General features: G+C 39.0%; 1 protein-coding gene across 1 annotated transcript; it reads right to left on the bottom strand.

The window, feature by feature from the left end:
* Positions 1–873: 873 nt before the first annotated feature.
* On the bottom strand, positions 874–25,683 carry SLC5A7 (solute carrier family 5 member 7). Its single transcript, XM_075562580.1, has 8 exons — positions 25,506–25,683; positions 21,052–21,165; positions 19,522–19,677; positions 11,682–11,830; positions 8,541–8,684; positions 5,622–5,775; positions 3,402–3,619; positions 874–1,503 (listed from the first exon to the last, which is right to left on the bottom strand). Exons 1-8 carry the CDS (start codon positions 25,681–25,683, stop codon positions 874–876), a joined length of 1,743 nt encoding a protein of 580 aa, XP_075418695.1.
* Positions 25,684–25,916: the final 233 nt, after the last annotated feature.

The following is a 25,916-nucleotide window of genomic DNA, read 5'->3' as shown; positions in this document are numbered from 1 at the left end:
GCTCAATTTTACTTCCAATGCTAATTTAGATAGTAAGCTTAGATACTCATTATTTTCCTCATGGTGAAATACTTGCTATACTTCAGATGAAGATAAAAATTGACTGTTAGACCTTAGCCCTCTGCTTAATGGCCATCCTGATTTATTGCTTTAAAGTTGCCTACTGATCCTTCTATGCTGCAGGGGTTCCCTGCGTATCGTTCTCTGTTGTACACGGACTCAAAGAAGCTCAAGGCTTCTCTGCAAAGATGTCTTCCATTGTCCTATCTGCTTGCACATAGAGAAGTGTTACTGTTCACGAAATTTTACGTGATTTTGCGTGGCCTGTGCGCACAAGAACACACATCACTACTAAAAGAATATCAAATTGCATATTCAGCAAATGCAGTAAATAGTTCAGATCCTGAAAGAAGGAGTTAATCATCAGGTGGAGAAAAACCTGCTGGCTATTTTATTGCACCATTCATAGACATGACAATGAGTTATTCTCATAGTCTTTGTGCAGTAATTAAACTAGACTTGATCAAGACTATTAAATGGCCTTTTTCTTATGCTGTTACACATCGACTTCCATTTTACATAATAAATGTGAATATTCTGTTTGGCACAGTGAAGGGACGCTTTAGTTTTTCATCCCTGAAACTCAGGAGACTAGCATGAAACTCAAAATGGCTAAGAAAGGAAGTCATTGCTTTCATGGGCGGTTCCTTCTAGCTTGACTGACATTGATGCAGTTGCACTTGACGGGGATTTTTATATGCCCGAACCATGTTTATTTTTTAAATACGCGTATGTACATATATGATGCAAACCTTCTTTCCAGAACTACCCTAGGATGATGCTCTGTTTGGGAAAGGCGTGTTTTATTGGGGGTCATTGCAAGTTATCTTCAGTCCCAGATCCTTCTGGGCTGGAGTCAATGTCAAGGAGGGCCTCTCTATTGGTGAATGTTGAACTGAGAGTTAGGCTCTGCCGAGGCTTCACGGGCGCAAGTTCATTTAGTTTAATGTTTTCATTTCTGACCAGAATTGTCTTATCCATATTTTCTTCACTGTGTCTTGCAACAACAGCATCAAATACATCTAATTTTGGTGGCAAGGTTCCACTTTCAAATAGGTACTTGGCTAGATAAGAGATGCAAATGTTGGCTAAGAAGGCACTAAGCATTGCAAACGTTTTAAATGGGAATCTCTGATTATATATGCCATTCTTATCAGAATAATACCCGGGGTAAAAGATCAAGGGCTGCAGATATAAATACGGTTCCCCTCCAGTTATTCTCAGAAAAAGGCCAGAAATATAACCTGCCACGGCCCCATACGTGTTGGTTCCCTTGACAAAGAGCACACAGAGCAGCTGTGGGAAGATGATAATGTAGACAAGGTCCGAACTGAGGTACCACAGCCCGTACACAGTCTTGGTTAGCAAGGCCATGGCCGTCGCCGACGCTCCGAACACTAGGACAGTGATTCTCATGACCCAAACAATTTCCTTGTCAGATGCCTGTAAGAAATTGTCATAGCGTCAGCTTTTCACACAACATGTTGCCTCGTGTAAGCAGAAATTGAGACAGAAATCTGTGCTTTAAAACTGGTCTAAATAATTCCCTTCGTGGGACCATCACCAAAGCAGACGATCAAGGTGTTTTCCTAGGTGGGCTTATGCAAGGAGTTTATGTGTGCTATATTGCACCAGGGAGAACGATGCGGGATTCTACTCCCACAAAGACTTACAGCGTCCAAAGCCCACAGGTGCAGCTCTCCCTTCTTCCATGGGGTCAGGAAGAGTCGTGATCACCTCAATGGCCATGAGTGTGAGTTTGTTTTGATATGTCTACTCCATGAATGAACCCTACAATACCTGAGTCTTTCCCCTTTATGAAGTGGGTAGGGGGCTAGGGGTAGGTGGGGGAATGAAATTGCATAACTACTGTGGTATCATGGAGGCAGTGCCAGGCTACCCAATAAGTAAAGTAAGCATAGGTCTACTTGTGCTTACTTACTAATCTGTAGTGATGACTTCACACTTTTTTTTCACAAGATGACAGATTCTATTTATAAGTATGGCTGGCATCTACTCACTCCCAACTCCACAGAACTTTCCTATAGAATCAAAACATCTTCCCAAACTTTCAGTCCCTGGCAGGGATTGTGTACCCAGTAAGCAAGGTAAGCGTGGGCTTACTTATATTTACTTACTAAGGTGGAGTGAAGAGTTTGATCTTTTTTTTTTACATGGTAAAACTATTCACTACAGATTAGTAAATAAGCAAAAGTAACTCTGTGCTTACTTTGCTAATTGGGTCATCTCCCCCTGTATGAAGGATTACAAAAGAAGATTATAAAAAAGTAAGAAAGGATTTCTTTTATTTTCCATATTAGAAAATAGTTCTTCAGTGAAAGTCAAAGGGAGGAGTGGAGACCATTCTTGCTTCCTCGCTGTTGGAGCCTTATGACATTTAAAGCTCACCACTGCCTGAAGCCCTTACACAGGGCTGGCGCCACGGGGTTCCTTCCAGGGAAGCAGCTGAGCCCCTTTCTGTTGCAAGGGTAGCTACAATGCACAGGGATCAAGGGAAGGGGGTGAAGAGGAACTCTGGCTTCCAAATGACCACCCCAATCATTGCCCCCGGATCGGTTCTAGGACGTGGATTCTGCAGAACACAGAGTTTCTGAGAGCATCAATCTTTTGAAAGAAGACTTTCTCCAGAGGCAAGAGTGGGTGGGTGGCAAATTGCAACCCAAGGCCTGACCTACGCCACCCCCAGGGTGCCTACGTTACTACAACGTCATGCTGTCATGTACAACTGGACTCAAGAAAGAAAACCAAGTAGAAATATGTCCCGATAAGGATAGACTTGGGGGCTCAGGGGACAGGCTGGACAGACATCACAAAAGTACTGGGTGGAATAATTTTCTCACCATATTTGACTTCTCTCAGGATCCCCAAGTTTCCTATAGTATTTAATTGTATGAATTTTTCTGTTTGAAAATTTCAGGTTTCATTACACTTTCATCAGAAAACTAAACTTTGAACTATAGAAACCTAACTGTACTACTTGAAATAGTTATATTGATTGGCTCCCTTCAGTATTAACTTGAGAAATATTCATCACTGATGCTCATTTTCATCATTATTAATATTCATCATCACTAATTATAGTCTTCTATGTTTAAAGGAAGCAATGATCTACACTCCCCCTTTTGATGCTTATTGAAGATCTATTTTCTAATACGTAATATGATTTTGTACTCTTCTTTTATGATCCTTCATACAGGGGGAGATTACCTCATTAAAATCTGATTTTATTAGATGATTAGTAAGTATATAATCCTATATATAAATAAATAGAGTAACAACAATGGCAATAAGAATTAGAAGCTGTAAAAGACTGCTCTTACATTTTGTCTGAATGAAAGCTGGTAGATATTCCGAGCAAACATTGAACTTGCTGATAAGATGGAAGAGTCTGCCGAGGACATAACAGCCGCAGAAACTGCACCGAGGCCAAAGAACGAGATGTACACGGGGCAGAGGTATTGCAGAACAATTGGTAAGATCATGTCTGCTTCTTCCTTATCCTTGGGATCTGGAAACCCATATGCAGTCTGGTTCCAGTCTGTTGAATAGACACAACAATAACCATCAACCCAAAGTGCCACAATTCTTTGTCCATCTAGAGATCATCTTATTTACTATGTAACCTTTAACATAAATTCAGAATCACATACATTTTAACTTGGGTGGTAAGTAAAATTAAATTGTCTTTATATATACTGGCTTCCAAAGGACATTGGTTATAATTAATCTTCCTTCCCACAGGATACGATAGTGAGGTATATTATCAGTTGACATTACAATATAGAGAATTGTAGAGAGCAAATGCCCTTACAGTGAATTATCTTTTCCTCCAACCTTTGGACGGAGCAACCCTGTGGCTCAGTTACCATATGTAAATGCTTCCATCAGTTACACAGACAAGAGTGGGGGCTATTTTCACCCATGGACTTCCTGTATGGAACTTGTTTTTAAAGCTACCTCAACATTATTTTTCCCCTGTTATCAGCCTCCATGCAAACAATTCCACGTACTTGAGGTGGGTGGTATTCTATATTAAGGGCAACATACTTTCATTGAATAAAAAGCACAAGCAGGCATGAAGTTAATTTTTATAAAAGTTTTGTGTTTCTGGTATATTATAGAAGGATTTTAACCAAAGATTTTCTTTGAAAATAGCTGGGATTTTTTTAACTATTCAATGATTGTACAAGTTGAAGAATACAATAGCATCTGTGACCGCACCTAAATAGAGCTGATTTTTTATTTGCTGAAGTTATTTAACGTCATGATCACAATATCAAATAAAAAATGGGTTTCCTTGGATTCTGTCATTTTTCCTCTCCTCTCTTCCATTGCAATGGTTCAAAGGCAAGCTTATCTAAAATCAATTTTATGTATTAACTGACATGGGATGCTATAAAAAGGACAACGAAGAGGGCAGACCTATTTTAAGTGAAGTGCAGTTTTCATATAATTTTTTTATGATTTTGTTATCCTTAAAATAAAAAAATCAAAATACTGGTGCACACACATAAAATGGCCAGCTGTTCTCTGCCTGTGAAAGCAATGGCATGTTATGGTCAAGGAAGCACTGAGTACTTTCTGTGCCAGCCGTCATGTTGGGTATTTATGTTTTGCTGGATGTGCAGCTGGGATGGATAATGTATACTATAAGCCATGATTGGCCTCTAAGCCACAACAGTACAACAAACTGACAGGTGAGTAGTACAGGCATTCATTAATTTGCTTTAATTATCATTGTTTAATAAAAGCCTCCAAATCTAGCTTAGTTGACACATTTTCTATAAGTGCTCATGAAAGGTATATAGCAAATGAACATAAAGGTCAGGGGTAATTAATAAGTTTGATCAAATAAAAAAGAAGTTTTTGAAAAGTAGGCTACATGGAGAGTATTAACCAGATGATTGATAAGTAAGCTGAGTTACATAGTGCCTGAGTTATAAAAATAACTCAATATAATTATTGAGATTTTTATTCTAGGAAAGAAAATTCTTAATTAACCAACTGCTGAAAAAATAAAGCAGTAATTTCCCGTTCAAACGGTGCTTTGGTGACCAAGATAAACACAAACAAATGTCTTCTAACCAGTCGCTCTCATTCCTGGCCGCACTTGGGATCATCAAGGGAGTTTCTTAAAACACACTGATACTTGGCTCTATTCTGACAATTTAAGTAAAATTTCTCTCTCTCTCTTTCAACAGGGTAGGTGATAAATCTCTTTTTAAAATGCCCCTGCCTTCTCTAAGAGATTTCAATGCATAACCTTGGTTGAGAACCATTGCTGAGTGTATATCTAGCTGATAAATACAAATATTTACATCTGAGGTGTGTCCTCACAACTGTGTTACTGTCGGAGCAGCAGTCTGCCAGTCTCTGGAACCTGGTGAGCTATAAGGTGATGTGCTGAGTGCTGAACCATAGGCAGATAGGGAAACACATAGGAGTCAGAGGGAAGGCAGCGCACCTCATGTGATAGGCACCTTAATTGACTTTGTGGTGAGTCCTACATTGGTCAATTAGCAAAGTTACAAGAGATGTACCTGTTGATGCCCCAATGGCTCCAATGAGAATGGCTGGGAGGGCCATCACCAGGCACCCGAAAGCTGCCAGGAAGGAAAGCACTTGAGCATAAGTAGCTGAGGATGAAGACAGAACCCTCTGGAAATAGGCTTGCCACGGGATTCCACCCAGAATCTGCACAGAAATCACACGGACTCACTTCTCAAGCTGAGACAAATAGCCTCCATTGTTAGAATCACATTTAGAATGAGAGTAACATGGCTCAAAAAGCTAGCAAACAGTCCCACCTGCCACCCATCGTAATTCATGTGCGATCGTGAGACTTACACTTTCGATAGCACAGAATTTCCTCATTCGTTTTCCTTGTAGCTACATAGCCTTATCTTTGCATTTCCTTTATTTACCTGTTTCAAGCGGTATCAGAATGATTTGTTTTCATTTGGACATCGTACTTACCATAAAAATCTTAGGAAAACTTGAGACTATGAAAGTATGACTTACTTTGAATGAATAAGACAGGGGAAATATTTGTGGACATGAATCCCCTGCCAGGCAAGGTCAAACTCCGAGGGTGTCGTGGTGGGAAAGCATGGCTTCCGCGGCGTTTGTTTGCTACTGAGAGTACCCATTCCCTACAGGATTCGCTAAACTAGAGTGTGCACAGCGTCCTTTGAAATCTACACGTCATCAAAATAAAGCGTTCGAAGTTCTATTTAAACTTATTTTTAATATTAAATAGTTGTTTGTTACCAAATGGCTTCAATGATACATTAGTACAGTAAATATGAGGAATTGAAAAATATATATACCTATATTCAAAATGTGCTTATAATTTTTATATGTGTTAGATATAACCAAAAGGTACATGTATGGACACAAAATCGAGAAGCAGTTAATGAGCTGGGGCAAATGTGAGAGTAACGGTGAGCGGCAGAGTCATCAGGGAAAATGTGCAGTGATGACGTCTGGGCCGGTCAGTGACGTGGAAAGGCTGTTATCACGTGAAGATAGAGAAAACAATACCTGGAAAAGTAACGACTACACATGATGAAAACAAAACAAATCTCCTAAAAAGCTATGAGGGGTCTGTGCTGGTGTGATTAGAGGATTGTACAATGGGGGTGCTTAAGAAAAGGGGGGGATATTTTTGCAGGGATTGTAGTCATAGTCCTCCATCTTGCGTAAAGTACGAGTTCAACACATACTTGTAGACGTGAAGGCAGAAATGAATGAGTTTTATGTATCACACATGGAGTATGCTCTTGAAGTCTGTGATTTTCTATTTGGATTATTTGCCCAGTCAGTGGTGTGATTATTAAAAAATAGCATACATTTCTAAGGCTTCCTCTTTTCTTTCATATAATTGGTTGCCAAGCAGACTTAAGAACATTTTTTTTGCCCCTGTCTGTGCTAGTAAAGAGTTCCTGGTAAGGAAGCAAGAACACATGAGAACAAGTATGTTATCAACTGGGCATTGGATGGTTTCCTCCTTTAATGATTATGCAATACTTTGGCACTCATTTTTCTAGAACTTTTATAATTTTGAATTGAATAAAAGAAAGTATTCAATATTATGCAACACCCACGCTGGGGGGGGGGGACAAACACATTTATTGTATTTATGTAATGCTAATACCCAGCAAGTTCCTATAAATAAAAGTAAAATCAAAAAAAGAATGTGAATGATTTAAAGAGGAAACAAAAATAACTCAGTTCCTCTTAAATTTTTATATAAAGGTAATCGATTTTTAACTTGAAATCAAATATAGTGTGTGAAGTTTTAAGACAGCCCTGGTGCTATAGCGGTTATGTTTTGGATTGTATTCTTCAAGGTCAGCTAATGTTTCAAAAACCCACAGCGGGAGTTCTGCCCTCTACTGAAGGGTCGCCCTGAGTCAGCATCGACTCCATGGCAGTGAGTGAGTGAGTGAGTGAGTGAGTGAGTGAGTCCTCTAATTAGGAAAAGAAAGTAAAATGTAGTAGGTTGCATTTGATTTTCTTGTAATACCTTAATGCATGAGCTGCCCTCATTTTGGAATCGAAGTTCTCTACATCCTCAAACTGCTCTGGCTTCCCAAGGCTCATCTCATCTCAACGGTCGTGGGACACTCTTGTTTTCAAACCTCAAAGTAATTTATGTCATGCATGTTGTATGAAACCACTAATTTGCTTACTCTATAATTCAAGGCAGAGCTGCTTTTATTCAGAAGAAATTTACTTTTATTGTCTTCATCCAAAAGGCAAAGTAAAGACTTTTAGATGACTTGGCTCACAGATTAGGTGGGGAATTGGGTTAGTACGAAGTGATCCTTAACTTAAACCACAACTGGAACGCTGCCTGTACTCCACACACACCACTCTGGCTACTTCTCGTAAGGTCTTGTTTGTGCTCCAGCTTTGAGACTCAATCTGCCACGGTCAATGTGTGACTCCACCTTTCCAATAACCCAGTCCACACCCACTGCCACTGAGTTGACACTGACTCCTAGCTGCCCTAAACAGGTATCTCAGACTACAGAGCTTGACAGAGCCGACAGCTTCATCTTTCTCCCAGATAGTGGCTGATGGATTTAAACAGTAATACCAAGCCCACAGCACCACCAGGACAATACCAAACCAAACCCACTGCCATTGAGTCAATGCTGACTTATAGTGACCTGCTGTGGGTTTCTGAGACTGTAACTGTTTACCGGAGTAGAAAGCCAGTCTTTCTCCCACGGAGCTGCTACTAGTTTCAAACTGCCAACGATGCAGACTGCAGCCCAACATGGAGCTACTGTGCCACCAGGACTTCTTTGGCCGTTCAAAGTAGGATAGTTATTTCAGAATAGCTTTATTAACCCAATAGGGGAATTTTGCTTGTAAATATGAATGTCTTAAATATATATTTGATTTTAGAACTAATTAGGCTGTATTCATTAGGTCAGAGCATAACTTACCAATAACAGAAAGCTATCAAGCCACGTGTAGACTTCAAACGATGCAACGGTTCCCAGCCAAGGCTTCTGGTATTTGACGTGTACAGCTGTGAAGCCAATGTCAGTAACTGCAGGATGTGACAATGCAAATGGCACACTGATCCACTGTAACCACAGAGTGATGTCAGGAGGTTAGGCTATGCTTTCCAATATTTACTATAGGAGAGATTAATACTCTTAGTTATTTTCCTGCCAGATCACATAACTCAGCTTTTCATCCAACTAAGACAGAGAAATACCAGGCGGGGATGGGGCTGGGCAAGCCATTGGGAAGTTTGAGATGTAGTTTAAGTTGTTGAATAAAAAACTTTTGATCTGAAATGTACCACCCTCCTCTCCTAATTCACAATATTTTTTTTCGTTTTTATTTTAAAGACAGAGAAGGATCTGAAACCTTATTCCCTGTATGGTGCTTTGGAATACAGATTTAGAAAATTTAAAGTAAGATAATGTCTCCTTCTGAGATTAGTTACATTCTATCATCTGAACTATATGACAAGTCACCTGAAAACAATATTAAATTGAAGAGCATCACGTATAATAATTTTGTTATGTTTTATTTGGAGAAGGGGAGGATTTCCAGTCATTAAAATGACTATAAACTCTATGGTAGAGAAATGGCAGGTGAAAGAAACCTTCAAGGTTAGATACTTTATTAAGAGCCAGAAGAAGGAGGCCTTAAAGAAAAGAGATGGTCAAGTTGAACCAGGGAAAAGCAGAAGATTCCATGATGATGATGATCATGACGGTAATATGTGACAATATAGGGATGGGAGGGCACGCGGTATGCCTGTGTTTCCTGGAATGGGGTGACTTCAAGAAAAGGGAACATATAGAGACATGTGGAAAAAATCTTGAGCTTCAAGTTAAATTTGTATGTCATTCTGAAGGCAACTGAAAACAAGTGGAATTTCTTCTTAGCTTTAATGTAGTTGAGGATCTGGCAGAGCAATGATGTGGTGCTCTAATACCCAGATAAAGATGTGAAGCACAGTGGTGACATTGAAGATGGCAGTATAATGGTCCTAAACAGGGGTTACTAGCAGTGACTCCACAGCACATTGGTTCCAACAGAACATGAAGGTGAAGGGAGAGGGAAGCGAACAGCTGAACTCAAGACTTAGAGTTTGGGAGACAGAAAGATCCTGGAAAAAAAATCCACAGCATCAGAGAAATTGAGATGAAGTGATGTGTAAGGTGATTAATTATTTAGCATGCAAGTAAAGAGATTTAAAGATAAAAAATAGATAATATATAGATTCGTGCCAACTGAAAAAATCCTTAATTTGCTACCAACAGAATGTGTTGCAATTGAATTTTGCAACAGAACATTCTATCATATATGTTAGCATCATGATGATTTATATGTTTGTGTTCTTTATGTTTTACTCTCATGTAAAACAATAAGGAATCACATATGTCATCAATAAATGCATTCATCTTTCAGAATGGTGTTTTGTAAAATCCCAAGTGCATCAGTCATTGTCAAATGCATCTCACCTATATTATTCAGAAAAGAGATTTGTTTCTGTGTTTTGTTTTATTTGGGGAAGTTTATGATGATACTAGAGAAAATTCAGAATTTTAGCACTGTGTTCTTGATGTTGGCAATTAAAATAAAGATGGAAAACCTTGAACAAATGAATTATTATCAAATTTAATTAAAATAAGATTGAACAGAATTTCATGACATTCAAATAAAATGCAGAGGAGAAAATTTTTCTTCTGAATATTATTCAAGATATTCGAAAGCAGAAAAATGAATATAAGATTCATTATAAAACACTGTAATAGCATCAACAGCCACTCAGTACGATAAAGATAAAGGCAAATCCTTGGGTGGCTGGAGCATTCTTGGGAACACGAGTCCAGGATCTTCCTTTCAGCAGGCTGAGTCCATGGCCTTCACACCAGGGCAGGCCCCACACCATACAGTCATGTATGCGACAGAACCCACGATAGCACCGCACAGAGGAGAAGCACCATAAACAGCACATTTCTCTACCCTTCCTTTGATATTTTTAGGTGCTTATTTTACTTCATGTCTAATGATAATATTTATGCATTAAGATGTGAGATTAAAAAGCAGTAATGTATCTATGAAATGATAAAGATGCCTTTAGTTTAAAACTTATTTTAACACAACTCATATTTCATAGTTATGTAGTACTTTTCATTTCACAAGGTATTTATTTACACCTGTACTATTTAATATGGGATTTATAATAATACATCTTCCTAGTACCTTATATAATTAAACCTTTTCTTTAAATGAAGAGATTTATGCAGACTAGCACTAGATAGTTTTTAGGCTCTGAGGAGGGAGTGTTGACTTTAAAATTCAATGATCACACCTAAGTTTCCTTCATAAAGGAAAGAAAGTTACGGGTTTGTCTAAGAAACAAATCGAGCTGCCATGATCCGATTTCTACCTTGCAAGTCTGGATAGAGCAGAGGTTGTACACTGGTGCAGATAGGAGCTGGAGGCACAGGGAATCAAGGACGGATGATACTTTCAGGTCCAGGGGTGTGAGGGGCGATGCTGGGAGGGTAGAGGGTGAGTGGGTTGGAAATGGGGAACTGATTATAAGGATCCACATGTGACCTCCTCCCTGGGAGACGAAAGGCAAAGAAGGGCGGAAGGGAGACTCCGGATAGGGCAAGATATGACAAAATAATAGTCTATAAATTATCAAGGGCTCATGAGGGAGGGGGAGCGGGAATGAGGGGGAAAAAAAAAGAGGACCTGATGTAAAGGGCTTAAGTGGAGAGCAAATGCTTTGAAAATGATTAGGGCAAAGAATGTGCGGATGTGCTTTATACAAATGATGTCTGTATATGTATGGATTGTGATAAGAGTTGTATGAGCCCCTAATAAAATGTAAAAAAAAAAAAAAGAAACAAATTGAGGCCACACTTTCACGTCAAATTCTCACACATTGTCTGGCGTTTTTAATTGAATTAGCTCATACAAAAATATAAACTTGTATATAATATGTGACTTATTGTGTACTTATCATGATGGGAAATACATTTTTAGTCATTTTTGTTGAGTGAGCATAAAATGTTTTATCAATAAAAAATTAAAAATCCATTACTTACCAGTCCTATAAAAATGCAAAAGAGCTGAACAACATCCGTGTAGGCCACGGCGTAGACCCCGCCCACCAGGGTGTACAGAATGGCAATGAGCGCAGAGACGATGACAGAAATGTGCACGTCCACATCGATGATCACGCTGATAGTGGCTCCTGAAAAAGGCAAAACGTTAGAGCGCGGTGCTCAAGAGTCCGCGGCACTCCACTTCCTGTTTGAGAAGACGTGCAACGTTTAGGGACAGCAAGATATTTTCCATGCTAAGTGTATCAGATGGCTAAAACCGCTAACTTGAATTTTAATTTTGATATTTAAACTGTTTTCTATTTATTTGAAGTAAGGTAAAATATAGACACCTTGATGGCGCAATGGTCAAGTGCTCCACAGCTGAGAGAAAAACACCGTTCAACTTACTAGGTGGTAGAAGACCTAGTAATCACTGCCATAAGTGAAATCTGACTCATGGCGATTCTATAAGGCAGGAGAACGGCACTTGTTCCCAACACTGGAAATCTTTATATGAGCAGAAAGCCTCATCTTTTTCCCATGGTTCAGCTGATGGCTTCATGCTGTTGACCTTGTGTTGCCCTGTGGCTTTAGCAGCCCAGTGTGTAATCCTCTCTGCCGCTGAGCTCCCCTCCTGTAAAGACAGCCGTAGCCCAAGAAGCCCTATGCAGCAGTTCTACTTTGGATTGGTGTTGGCCATATGGGTTAATGTTGGACTTGTGGGCTTGGGCAGCACTGGGTTGGGATGTTTTCTTGATGCGCACTTAACCTTTACATAAAACTCTCTCTTAAACATGAGTTTCTGTGGATTTGGTTCTCTAAAGTTCCCAGACTTACACATAATGGTAGCAAACGATGGTTCGATTAGTCTTTCGCCCCTGTACCCAGGTCGGATGACCGATTTGCACATCAGGACCGCTATGGACCTCCACCAGAGATTCCTCTGGCTTTGCCCTGCCCAGGCATAGCTCACCATTGTTCGGGTCCTAACACATGCGCTCATGCTCCACCTCCCTGACGCAGCAGGCAAGACTGGCTGGTGGTGCAGATCTGAAGGTCAGCAGTGTCTCACATCTGTCTCATGGGAGTGAGTTGCACTGAGCCATTTGTACTGCTTTATACTTTAATTAACTGTTTATTTCTTATGTCATATATATCTGTATATATATATATATATATATTTACATTATTAACATTCTGGTTTTGTTTCTCTAGAAAACCCTAACAGTCACTGTAAGTCAGGATTAACTCAGTGGCCACAACACCACCAAAACAACAAATTATATATGCATGTGTGTGTATATGCATATCCCTAATGACGTCAGTTAGGCCGTAGTTAGAACTCACTCGTTGTTCTGTGTTCTGAGAGAAAAAAAGATGTGGTAATCTGTTTCCATTGATATTTCCAGCCTTAGAAATCCAATGGGGAAGTTTTACCCTGTCCTACAGGTTCCCTATAAGTTAGAGGTGACTCCATGGCAATGAACACACACACACACACACACACACACACACACACACACACACACACCATAAAATCCATTGCCACCAAGTCAATTCTGACACATAACAATCACATATAGGGTTTCCAAGGCTGTAAATCTTGACAGAAACAGACAGCCTCACTTTGTCTCCCACAGAGCGACTCATGAGTTTGAACCACCATTCTTCCGGTTGTTGAGCAGTCCTGTACTTCCCTGACACCCCTGTGTATGCATCTAGACTCGCGCACTCATCCCTGAAGTTGTGCTTCGCATAGTTATTTTTTTTTTGTAGTGGACATCTACAATTCATGCTAAAACCAAAAACACTCACTGCCATGAGTCAAGTCTCCCTCACAGTGACCTTACGGGACAGGGTAAAATTGTCCGTGTGGATTTCTCGGATTGTAACTACAGGATTCGATTACAGGAAAGCCTCCTCTTTCCCATGAAGAGCGTCTGCTGGTCTTGAACTGCTTACTGACTTTGCAGTGAGCATCCCAGCTCCTAACCACTATGCCACCAGGGTTCCAGGTGAAATGCATGGGATTCGTCACAGATGAAGACATTTTTAATTCTATCAGAAGAATATCCAATAATTATAGCATCTAAATCACTGATTTAAATATATACAATATACACATTCATAGCCATGGAAAAAGCAAGTCTGTATAATCAGTAGACTATCCACTTCCCTATTTTACAAATATCTTAAGGAAAGTTCTAAGATGTGAAAACTTTACTGAATTTGAATTGCTAGATCTGTAAACATAAGTTTCTTTAAAAAGTTCTGGGAACACTACATAGATAATTTACACTATCATACTCCAGTGGTGAATTACCTACATTCACAGTAGAATGGTAGTGAATTTATGCTTTTCAATTCTTAAGTTTGCCAAGTCATTTCCAATAAACATGAACTGATTTATGTCGTTATCAATTTTGAAGCAAAATTAAGTGTTATTTCAAAATACTCACATTTTTCTTACCAGAGCATAGTATCTGTTCCTTGCTATGTGTACGGGTATACGTGTGTGCTCACTATGCATAGACATGAACATATTTCATGTGCATACATAAATAGGTACATGTACATACAACCACTTTCAACAGATTTAAGCGTTTAATTATTATCCTTTATATCTATAGATTAGCTTAGAATTGTCAGCTTATTAGTCATAGTCGCTTTTCAGAACGCTGTTGTATAAGTTAATTTCTATTCAGTGAGCATGAACAGCTTGCAATTTCTGTTAGATATTCAGCCTATTCTTTTCTTGATACCTCAGCAGGTAGTTTATTCATCCAACCAAAATTTTCCGGTGTGGAAACCCGCAGCAAATATATTCCTATTGCTTTGTAGGTAATGAGAAGCTAGATGAGAAGAAAGGTGTAATTTTTTCCATAGTTTCATTAGGCTACAAGAGAAGTGGTGATTGCTGAGTATCATTGTCCAGCACCAGGAAAGTGCAGCATTTGCACTTATTATAGTATTTAAGGACAAGCGATTTCTTTTTACCCCACACCCAAGTCACTTACCTGTTAAACACTTTGGGATCAAGAAAGTGAGAAAATTATTTGGGGATTTGAGAAGGAAAGGAGAGGGAGTATAACATGATACCTGACAGTCTAGAGGTCTTCTCTGATACCCCCTGGTAATATGTTTATACTCTGCAATATATAAAGCAAAAGCAAAATATCTTATCTTATTTTTGTTCTGATAATTTACAGGCTGGCTCTAGGTTTGATCATTCTATTTCAATTTGCTGTAGGAGGTAGGAGTAAGGGCCTAGATGCCAAAACAAAGGCATCGCTCATCAGGGAAAGTGGTGCAGCTCCCAGTTTCATTGATCTTCTAGAAGGAACTTGACATTCGGGATGTTTTGTTTTTCTTCTTGAAGAAAGGATATTGAGCCAGCAGGTCGCCCATGATTTTATTGAAATAGCTAGTATTCTTAAATGTACAAGTAGGGAAACAAATCCAAGGGCCAAGAACGGTGTGGTAGCTACATAATATGTTGTCAATTTGAAACTTAAGAGTAAACAGGTGGAGTTTAGCCTGTCAATCAGTTCGCAGCATGATGAGCTAATTTGGAGGCACTAAAGAAATAAATAGCTCACTGGAGGTGGGGCACATACTCACACCCTGTAAGACATTCCTGTTTAGAAGACACATAGAGCTATGCTAGAGCCCTGGAGGTGAAGGAACCACATGGAGACCCCTGCCAACTCTGAGATGCTTACACCACCACTGGATCCACAAGGCTTTCCACCCACTGGCCTGTGATCTTCCTGCATTTGGTGCCTTTGCATGCATTTTGTGAGTCTGAAGAGGAATTTATAGATTGGTATGGGACATATTAGCCCCATGGGGCTAATATTGTACTTATGGACTTGACTGGGCCATAAGTGTTTTATTAATATTCAATTGCTCTTGTATATAAATCTCTTTCTTATACACATATGCATGTTTATGAATTTGTTTCTCTAGTCTACCTGGACTAACACAACAGGTTCTCCTTAGCATTAATTTATCTTTGTGGCAAGTTCAAAAAGGCACTGCCATCGAGTCTATATTGGCTCATATCAACCCTATAGGATAGGGTAGAACTGCCCTGTGAGTTTCTGAGACCCTAAGTCTGTTGATATTGTTAGGTGCCTTCGAGTCAGCTCCAGCCATGGAGAGCCTGTGCACAACAGGACAGCGCACCGCACAGTCCTGCGCCAGCACTGCAATTACTCCTGTGCCCGAGCCCATGGTTGCCGCTACGGGGTCCGTCATTCTCCTGGAAGGCTGTTCCTCTTTTCGTTGCCGCTCCACTTTACCAAGCATGAGGTCCTTTTCCAGAGACTGTTCCCTTCGGACAAAATGTCCAAAGTATGTAAGAGAAAATCTCACCGTCCTTCTTAGGAGCACTGTGGCCACACTTCTTCCAAGACACATAGGTTTGTCTTTTGAGCGGTCCATACCGCTAAATACTCTTCTCCAGCACCACCTTTCAAATGCATTGATTTTTCTTCAGTTTTCCATTCAGTGTCCAACTTTCATGTGCACATGAGGCCATGGAGGATACCTTGGCTTGGGTCAGGCGCTCTTTAGCCCTCAGGGTAGCAACCTTGCTCTTCAGTACTCTAAAGAAGTCTTGCACAACAGATTTACCTAATAGAATGTCTTCTGATCTCGTGGTTGCTGCTTCCCTAAGCTTTGATTGTGGATCCAGCGGACAAACTCCTCAACAACGTCAACCGTCTCACCATCTATCACGGCGCCCCTATTGGTCCCGTTGAGAAGATTTTGTTCTTTCCCACATCGAGTCAAAATCTGTACTGAAGGGTGAAGTCCTCGCTCTTCACCAGCAACTGCTTCAGTTCCTCTTCACCTTCAGCGGGCAAGATCATGTCATCTGCATGCTGGAGAGTGTTAACAAGCTTTCTTCCAGTCTGGATGCCACATGCTTCTTCATAAAAGCCAGCCTCTGTTTGCTTGCTGAACATATAGATTTTATAAGTATGGTGAGAGCACAAAACTCTGACACACAACTCTGATTTTACACCATGCAGCATTACCTTGCTCTGCCTCTTGATCCATGTACAAGTTCTGAATGAGAACAATGAAGTGTTCTAGAATTCCCATTCTTCTCAAGGCGATCCACAGTTTATTATATCCCACTCAGTTGAATGTCTTGGTGTAGTCAATGAAACACAAGAAAACCTTTCTGGTGTTCTCTGCTTTGAGACAAGGTCCATCTGACATCAGCAGTGATATCCCTTGTTCCACATCTTCTTTTGAATGAGGCTTGAATTTCTGGCAGTTCCAAGCCAATATTCTCCTGCAATCATTGTTGGATGATCTTTAGCAAAATTTTACTTATGTGTAATATCAATAATAATGTTTGAAATGGGCACAGATATTGATCCCGTCCAGTAACTGGCCAAGTAGCTGTCTTCCTATTTCCCTGGCATAGACAAATAAGTAATTCCAGTGCTTCATCAGCTTTCTGAAATATTTTAATGGGTATTCCATCAATTCCTGGAGTCTTGTTTTTGCCTATTGCATTTGGTGCTACTTGAATTTCTTCCTTCAGCACCATTGGTAACTCTTTACAGGAGCAGAAAACCCCGTCTTTCTCACATGGAGAGGCTGGTAGTTTCAAACTGCTGACCTCACATTTGGCTGCCCAAAGTGGAACCACTACACCATCAGGGTTCCTTTGATCCCTAAAAATATTCACCGCCCTGTACATTACAAGATAATGAGATTACACACAGGAGAAAAGAATAAACATTGACAATGCCTTCTATGACTTCACTTTTGTTGTTGAAAGAAATTATAGGCATAATGTAGTAATTCATTCTTCACTAATTTGTCAGAATGTTATAACTTTGAAGACACAGTCATGACTTGAAGATATTCATAATCTACTTTTGAGGTTAGACTCTATACACGAAATAATAAACAGGTAAATAATCATAGGAAGTAGTAAATCCTATAGTACAAAAACTACCAGGTCCAAACAAAATCTATTGGAAAAAAATGAAGTTCAGGAATGACTATTGTAAGAAAGTGGCATCTGGAAGACAATGTGTTGAATATTTACTAGTTAGTCTCAAATGGCTTCAAAGCAGAGAGCATCTGGGACGGCAAAGTGTCAGAGGCAAGAGAGGGGGAGTTCAATTTTGCAAAATAGAGTGGGACAGGTGGAGGGGGCTATTCATGAGAGAGACCACTCAGGGTAGAGGGGCAGCAAAAGAGAGGAAAGACCCTCAGCAAAATAGATAGATACTAGCTACAACAATGGGCTTAAACATAACAATTGTGGGAAGGGCAAAGGGACAGCCATTGTTTCCTTCTGTTGTACATAGGGTGGCTGACTATGAGTTGGAATGGATATGGAACTAATAGCAAGAACAATCTAGGTTGGGTCATAAAATATCCAGAACCTCACTGAATTATCTGATAAGAAGAAATTGGACATGACTTGATTTGCATTTTAGGAAAATGAGTCTGGCTATCATGTGGAGCACACTGGGAGTGGGCAGAACTGTAAGCAGGTAGCGTGTTGTATTCATCAGGTTAAGGGGTATCCTGGTCTGTGGGAGACAGGGTGGGGTGCAGGACAAGTGATGGAGACACGTTATGGGAGTGCAGGCACTCCAGGATAAGATTCCAGAGTTTAGCTGAACAACTGACAGGATGGAGATAGATAGGGGCTCAGTAGGGCATGGGGGGGTGGAGCTGTGGAGGTATCAAGTGAATCAGTGATTGGAAATCTCCTTTCTATAGAAATATCAGTAATCTGAGTTTATTCATTTATGGTGAACTAGCCATAAATAGTGCAACTCCACAGAACAATCATAACGAAAGTAGAGGGCAGGATGTTTCATTCATTTATACATAAGGTCTGATTGAGGGTCTGATTCAATGACACTAACTAACAACAACACAATCTTCACCTCTAATATCAGATTGGAGGTGAGGAGAAACTCAGAAACAGGAGAAGACAGATCTATCGGAGGAGAAATCCTTGTTATGTTTCACCATACTTAATTTTCCTACTCATAAGCCATAGTACTCTGACTTAAGATATTAACTTATTGAAATCCTTCATGTCTAGGATTTTGACATGTGGTTTAATGAACTCTTAAACACACATGCAATACCTTTCTCAAGGGAGTTCAGATTGCTTTGGGTTAGTTTTCTATTTAATTATCAAAACATTATTAGAAGGAAAAGCAGTGGGAGATAAAAGTCCTTAGTCCACAAAAGGAGGCTTATTGGAGGAGCAGAGAATATAAAAATTGACTTACCACAGTCCATCCATCCATCCATTGTGTTAGGCACATTTGTACATTTGTTGCCATCATCATTTTCAGTTTGATAAGAGTTGTATGACCCCCCCCAAACAAAATGATTTATTACAAAATTTTAAACTGAGCCACCATTTTATTTCACTGAAAACATTATGTGTTAGGTTCCCTACTTCCCACAGGCTCATATACCATTGTTCTTTTAAAAAATTATTCGAAAAATTACAGTGTTTAGTATTGATTAATTAATTAAAGCTTAGTTCAAAATCATTCATGACTTCTAAAAGTCACTTTTGATTCTTGTAAGATAAGTCAGTGTTATTTAATGATGCAATTCAGGTTAAAAACAAAGGTCCGTTGAAATATTGTTTAGCCTTTATCGCTAGATTGCAGGTGAATGTGGATTTTCCGTTAAGCTTTTATGGATATAAAAGGACTCAGAAAGTGGTCTGAATAATAAAAAAATCTAAGAAATCCAAATGAAGAAAATAAAGTTGTGTATTTGATGTTCAGTCAACAAAAGAGACACAGAACAAGATGCCATTCCTACTCACCTAAGGCAGAGAAAATCGCTGCAGCCCAGAACATCTCTCCCATCAGAGCGGGGATGAACAGGAGCCCGCCCATGCGTTTTCCGTAGATCTGCTGAAACGGGTCCAGCATTGTCACATAGCCTTTGGAACGCATAGGTTTTGCAAAGAACAGACCACCTAACAAATTGTTTGTAAGAAAATTTTAAAAAGTATTACCTTTTGCCAACATGTTTACTAGGCTATAGTTTCTTAAAAACTGATTTTTAAAAACACAGATATGTTAAGGTACCAGTTTAGAATGTGAAATATTTAGCAAATAAGTATAAATTTCTTAGTGCACTTAGCATTGTATGTGCCCAAAGGACAACTAGCTAGCGTATCCAAAGCATATACATTGAAACGTATTGATGAGAAAAATGTTTACTAAAATGATTTGATACATTTGTATTTATGAACATAATATTTGGATATTGTGAATAAGAATGGTGTTTTTAAAAAATAATTTTATTGGGGCTCATACAACTTTTATCACAATCCATACACACATCCATTGTGTCAACTACATTTGTACATTTGTTGCCATCGTCATTCTCAAAATATCTGCTTTCTCCTCATTTTCCCCTCCCTCCCCTCTCCCTTTCTCACGAACCCTTGATAATGAATAAATTATTGTTTTGTCATGTCTTACAATGTCTGATATCTCCCTTCACCCACTTTTTTTTGCCTGCACCCCAGGGAGGGGGCTATATGTAGATTCTTGTGATCAATCCCCCTTTCCACCCCACATCCCTTTTACCCTCCTGGTATCGCTACTCTATTGATTCTGAGGGATTTATATGTTCTAGGTTCCCTGTGTTTCCAGCTCTTATCTGTACCAGTGTACATCCTCTCATCTAGCTGAATTTGTAAGGTAGAATTTGGAGTGAGATAGTGAGGGGCGGAAACATTAAAGAACTAGAGGAAAGGTGTATGTTTCACTGTTGCTACACTGCACCCTGACTAGTTCATCTCCTCTCCACAACGCTTCTGTAAGGGGATGTCCAGTTGCCTACAGATGGGCTTTGGGTCTCTACTCCGCACTCCCCCTCGTTCGCAATGATATGATTTTTAAAGGATGGCATTTTGTATAAAAGTAGTTTGAAAGTACCAATATGAATTTTCCATGATGAAATACTTTTGATCTTTTGTTAATTGATTTAGAAAAAGAATTTCAGATATGATTCACATTGATCATTGTTATGACTTATTCACATTATTGTTGAATGAAATAGAACATCGTTATATTAAGACACTGTTCTAATAGCCACAGGGGCATGGAGTTTTTTCACTTATATAGTCCATAAACATAGGATCAAATAAACCAAGAATTAGCCTCCTACTACTCAATAATTTCTGGTAACAGCTACTTAAAGATTTCAGGGAACATTTTTTCAACAGTAGTTATTTTCCACAGTAATTATTCACATTGTTTAACTTGTTGTTTTACTGTGTTTTACACTACCTTTCTTAATGCTTTCATGAACGAGTCATGGAGATTTAACTTTCACTTACCTAGAACAAGACTAAGGGAATATCCAATTGGTGCCTGAGCCCACGCCAGACCATAATCTGGTACGTACACTGCTTCAGCCGTCCCATTGATGTAACCTCCTCCGACCCAGGTGGCTGAAAAAGTGAGAAATAATAGACTGTCTTCCCTATCACACCCAGACCTGCTCTATCCAAGATAAGAGCTCCATGTAGCTATCAGCTCTGGAAACATAACCTGTCCAATTTTGGATGTTTTGCAAGTGAAATGTGCACACCATATTTTGAAGACATATTATAGAAATATTAACATAAAATGTTAATATGGCATATTAACAGAATGTTTTTTCACTGGTTGTATGTGGAAACAGCATCTAACTTAAATAAAATGTATACTTATCATAGACACCTTTTAAAACATTTTTAAAGTTGGTCAATCAAATGTTTACATTATATTTGTGGTTAACATATTTCTACTAGCTGCTTTAAATGTTTTCTAAATGCATTTGATTATCAACACGTTTTAATGCTATTGCTAGGTCATGAAGTCTAAAATCATGCAATAGATTATCTATTTCCATTACCCATTATCTCTACATCTTTATCCCAGCCTCTGTAGCAGTCAAAACTCTTTATTTCATTGATTTTTGTTGTGATTTGACTGATCTCCTCACATTGATCATGGCTATTGCTCTCAAGGAGTTGGCTAGGATATGTGCGCGCACGCGCGTTAGGCACACTCGCTCTTTCCAGTAGAAGTGTCTCACCTTGAAGGAACCACAGTGGCACTTTCAGGTAAGTGCTGGACTGCTAACTGTAAGATCTGTAGTTCAAACCTTCCAGACACTCCTGGGGGGAGGAGGAGACTGTCTACTCCCATAAAGATTGACAGTTTTTGGAAACGTTGTACAGGGTCGCTTTGAGTCACAATCAATTGGATGACCTTTTTTGTGGCTTTTGAACATTGAGGATATGTGAGAATCTGGAATACCTGCTCTGCATTGCCACGAATATGTGCTTCATACCTTCAATTCTCAGGAGGAGAAATAAAGGGTGGAGATGACAATTCTACTGCTAGGTAGTGGTTTCTCTTACATTAGTTTTTCCTTTCCCTTCTCAACTGATCAACCTAACTTTGAGGGCCTAGACTTGTGTTCATAATCATTTAAAAGGCTGTGCACTCACATAACATTTTTCATTTTAATGTGGATCTCTTGATAGGATATCTAGGAATGCATAGATAATAAAATATAAAAGTAACCTTTCTGTAGCATAAAAGTAAGTTTAGGTTGGAAGAAATACAGAGTGCTCCTTAGAGGCAAGGATGTCAAAACTTTGCCTTACATACTTTCGATATTTTGTCAGGAGAGACTAGTCCCTGGAGAAGGACATCGTGCTTGGTAAAGTGGAGGGGCGGGCAGCCCAACAGAGGCAGGCCCTCAGTGACATGGCCTGACACGGCGGCTGCAACAAGGGGCTCAAGCCAAAGAGCAAGAGTGAAGATGGCTCAGGGCAGTGTGTGGCTCAGTTGTGCACAGGGTTGCTATGGGTCGGAGCTGACTCAACGGCACCTAACAACAACAATAGCAAAAAGGAAGTTCAAGAAACAAAAAGAACTAAGGAAAATAAGTTTTGGCTAAACATAATTGGACCAAGAGATATATACAAACTCACCAGTTTCTATGAGTAGAAAACATTACATTTGAATCTTGCTGAAAAAATTAAGTGTAAGGATTTGCAGTGTATATGCTTTAATACCATTGTCAAAATAATGTTTAAAATTTCTTTGTGTATATATGTGAAATGATGTGGGGTATTGACTAATAAGAAGATTGAGTATCTGAGACTAAATAAATTTGATTCTAAAGAATTTTCTAAAATCTTATAATTAGGTTGCAAATCAGTGCAATGAATACATATAAAATTTATGTAGTAATGTTTCTGTTTATATCATTCAATCCAGTATTATTTAAATTAATAATATTTTTAATAATAATTATGAGAAATCTTATTGCTGAGTAATTGAAGAACATTTCAATGAAGAGCATATGTACAAAAGAATGGACAGTAGATATTTACCAAAATGTCTCATCTTCAAAGTAGTTTTTATATAGGTGGTTGACAAATGACAGGTGTTTTTACCTGGTTTTCTCATTTTAAGTTCTGCTGAATTCCCATACATATTCTGGGCTTTAAAAACATATATACATTTGTTTATTGGAAACGGGGCTTTTGAGTGACTGTGAAACTAGGTCCGAGCGGAATGAATTCTTTTAGGCACAGTACTGAGCCTGTATCTTCCTGAGCAGGCAACCGAAAGTGCTAATGTACCAGCCATGTTTCATTGCACAAAATAAATGGTCTGATGGTCATACAAGCACAAAGCTTATTAGTGATCATTTTTCATTGTGTAGGTCTCCTGTCTCTTGTCCAGAAAGACAACTGGTGCCTTAATGAGTATAACTATTATAATATAAAGCTAAACAAGGCACCTCAGTTTCTCTCAATCCATTTCTTTCTATTCCAGAACTTGTTCCTTGCATATATGTCTTGTGTCATGTTTCTGACTGAGAACAAGATATCGACTAAATGAAATACATTGGTGGAGAATCCACATTTTTGACCTGTATACTTAATCAGATGATGTAAGTCAATTGATTTTATGAGGTTTAGATAATTTAATTCAGTTTTTAAATAATGATGATATTGACTACATTTCTTTTTGTATTCTGAGAGGTTTAGAGAAAAGTTTGAAAACTGAGATCAATCATGATATCTTAAAAATTATCTTAAATATTTTCTGTATACTTTAATATATCTTTGCTTAATAACACTCTAAATGATAAAACAAATTCTGGAATATCATCTTTAAGGATATTTTAAATATACCATTAAGCTAGAGTAACAGGATTTCATAGTAGTTTACATGGAACAAAATGCTTTCACATTTGGGAGTTCATGTATTCCTCTCAGCAATTTTTTTAGTCAAATCAAGAACTTTTGTGGTTTTTATTATATTTTTTATTTTCATGTTTTGTTCTAATTTTCTGATTCTTCTTGTGAAAAAGCAAATTCCACTTTAAAGTCTGTATTGCATATGGATTTTTAAGGACAAGAGGAATGCTTGTACAACAATGGAAGATGAGAAGTGAAGATGCAGAGCGTGTAGACTGTGCATGGGTGGATAATAGAGAGGGCAGGGCAAAGACTCTTTACGGACAATGAACCTGTATAAAGCAATAGCATTTTGAAGTCAGAAGGCTGCATGCGGTATATCACAGAGAGGTGCCAAGGGACCTGGTTTGAACCTAACCCTAGTCCTCGTTAACCAAGTAACCTGGGATCCTACTTAATCCCAAAGTTCATTCAATAATGCAGTTCTAAAGATTAGATAGAACCATATCATGGGCAAAGAGGTAAACAAACATAATGTGAATGAACATGGAAACATATTGTGAATAAATGAGAGAAAACATCTATACTTATACATCTTGCTAGACCCATAGACTTCAGATGAGCTAAGTCAAGGCATGTAAAAACATACATTCAATCTTCACTGACTTGTTTAATAATAGAGATACTGGGTGAGTCATTTTTTCAGAAGCACTTCAAGACTGAAATGAATTATCATTTGAAAATACTCTCTTATGGGCTATTTTCCCAAAGGTTGCTCAGAATTCTTGTTAAATGTTTTTTCCGTGTTATTATTTATAACCTAGTAAGGCTCTATGATAAAATATGTTATTACATGTGTAAGAAATAAGATTAAAGGTATCATTTAAAATGGTTGTGCCCCCCATACTGTTTTCAATGACCAGGCAAGAATATAGGACAGAAACATAGCACCAAGTCACCATTTATACCTATGCATTTTACCAGAACCGAGGTTTCAAATGTCCTAAGCCAAGGCATGTAAAAGCATATCATCAATTTTCGTTGACTTGCTTATTAATAGAGATACTAGGTGAACCAGACCACCTTCCGAGCAACGGAGGAAAGAACACCAGCCCCTCCTAACACAAAGAGGGTCTGCGTGAGAGGGAGCCACAGATGGGAGCTTGAGAATCATGCAAGGACACACCCTAGTTTTCCCCTTTTATACTCAGGTTCCTGGAAGTCTGCCCCCCACCCTTCAGAGTTATAGATGCATTACATAAGGGAATTGCCTTTTAAAATGGACCATTAGTTCTCAAAACAGGACATAAATTAAGCTGAAATTGTTTTAACCTCAAATAAGCTTCGTTAGGTTAAAAACCATCACCAATGAGTACTTACTGGTTATTAAAATTTGAGGTAACTGAAAGTCATAACTTCATGCCTGTGTTAATGTGCAGGATGAATACTAACTTGGTTGCATTAAGGAGTAAGAGCCCCCAAAGAACAAAGGGCAGCATTTGCTTTGCCACTCTGAAACCCCCTGCACTCTGAGATGCCAAAGGGTGGGTTGGCAGCATGAAACAGAAGGCACTGGAACTTACCTGTCATAGTAAATCCTCCCACAAGCAAACCAATATCTCGACCACCAACTATTATGGCTTCGCTGCGTTCTTCTGCATTACCGCTGTTTTTGGTTCTCCACGCAGCCCATATTCCAACCAGCAATATCAGAAGGTAGAATACAATGATGGCTATCAGTCCTTCCACATGGAAAGCCATTACTGGATTCTTTTGCAGCAGGCTACTTCATTAAGACTTCTAAAGAAAATATAGTATTATGTTTTAAGTCAGCCAACAGCCAGACAAACACAGGCAGTCAGGAATAAACCAGCTGCTCTTAAGGGATGCCGTGCCACTTGAAAAGGAGCAAGCTGAGATCACATGTTAAAGCAATAGTTACCAACAAGTGTCTGCTACACTATTCTCGTTCGCAATTCGATGTGGTTTTGTTT

The sequence above is a fragment of the Tenrec ecaudatus genome, chromosome 11 (genome assembly GCF_050624435.1).
Source record: "Tenrec ecaudatus isolate mTenEca1 chromosome 11, mTenEca1.hap1, whole genome shotgun sequence".
NCBI classification, from domain to species: Eukaryota; Metazoa; Chordata; class Mammalia; order Afrosoricida; family Tenrecidae; genus Tenrec; species Tenrec ecaudatus.
This window is presented reverse-complemented; position numbering and strand designations above follow the sequence as displayed.

Excerpts from the sequence above, each read along its gene's own strand:
- SLC5A7 (XM_075562580.1), bottom strand. The coding sequence starts at position 25,683 with ATGGCTTTCCATGTGGAAGGACTGATAGCCATCATTGTATTCTACCTT. Across the intron at positions 19,678-21,051 it reads TTCCCTTAGTCTTGTTCTAG|GTGGTCTGTTCTTTGCAAAA; the intron begins GTAAGTGAAAGT and ends ACAATTTGTTAG. Across the intron at positions 8,685-11,681 it reads TTTGCATTTTTATAGGACTG|TGGATCAGTGTGCCATTTGC; the intron begins GTAAGTAATGGA and ends CTGTGGTTACAG.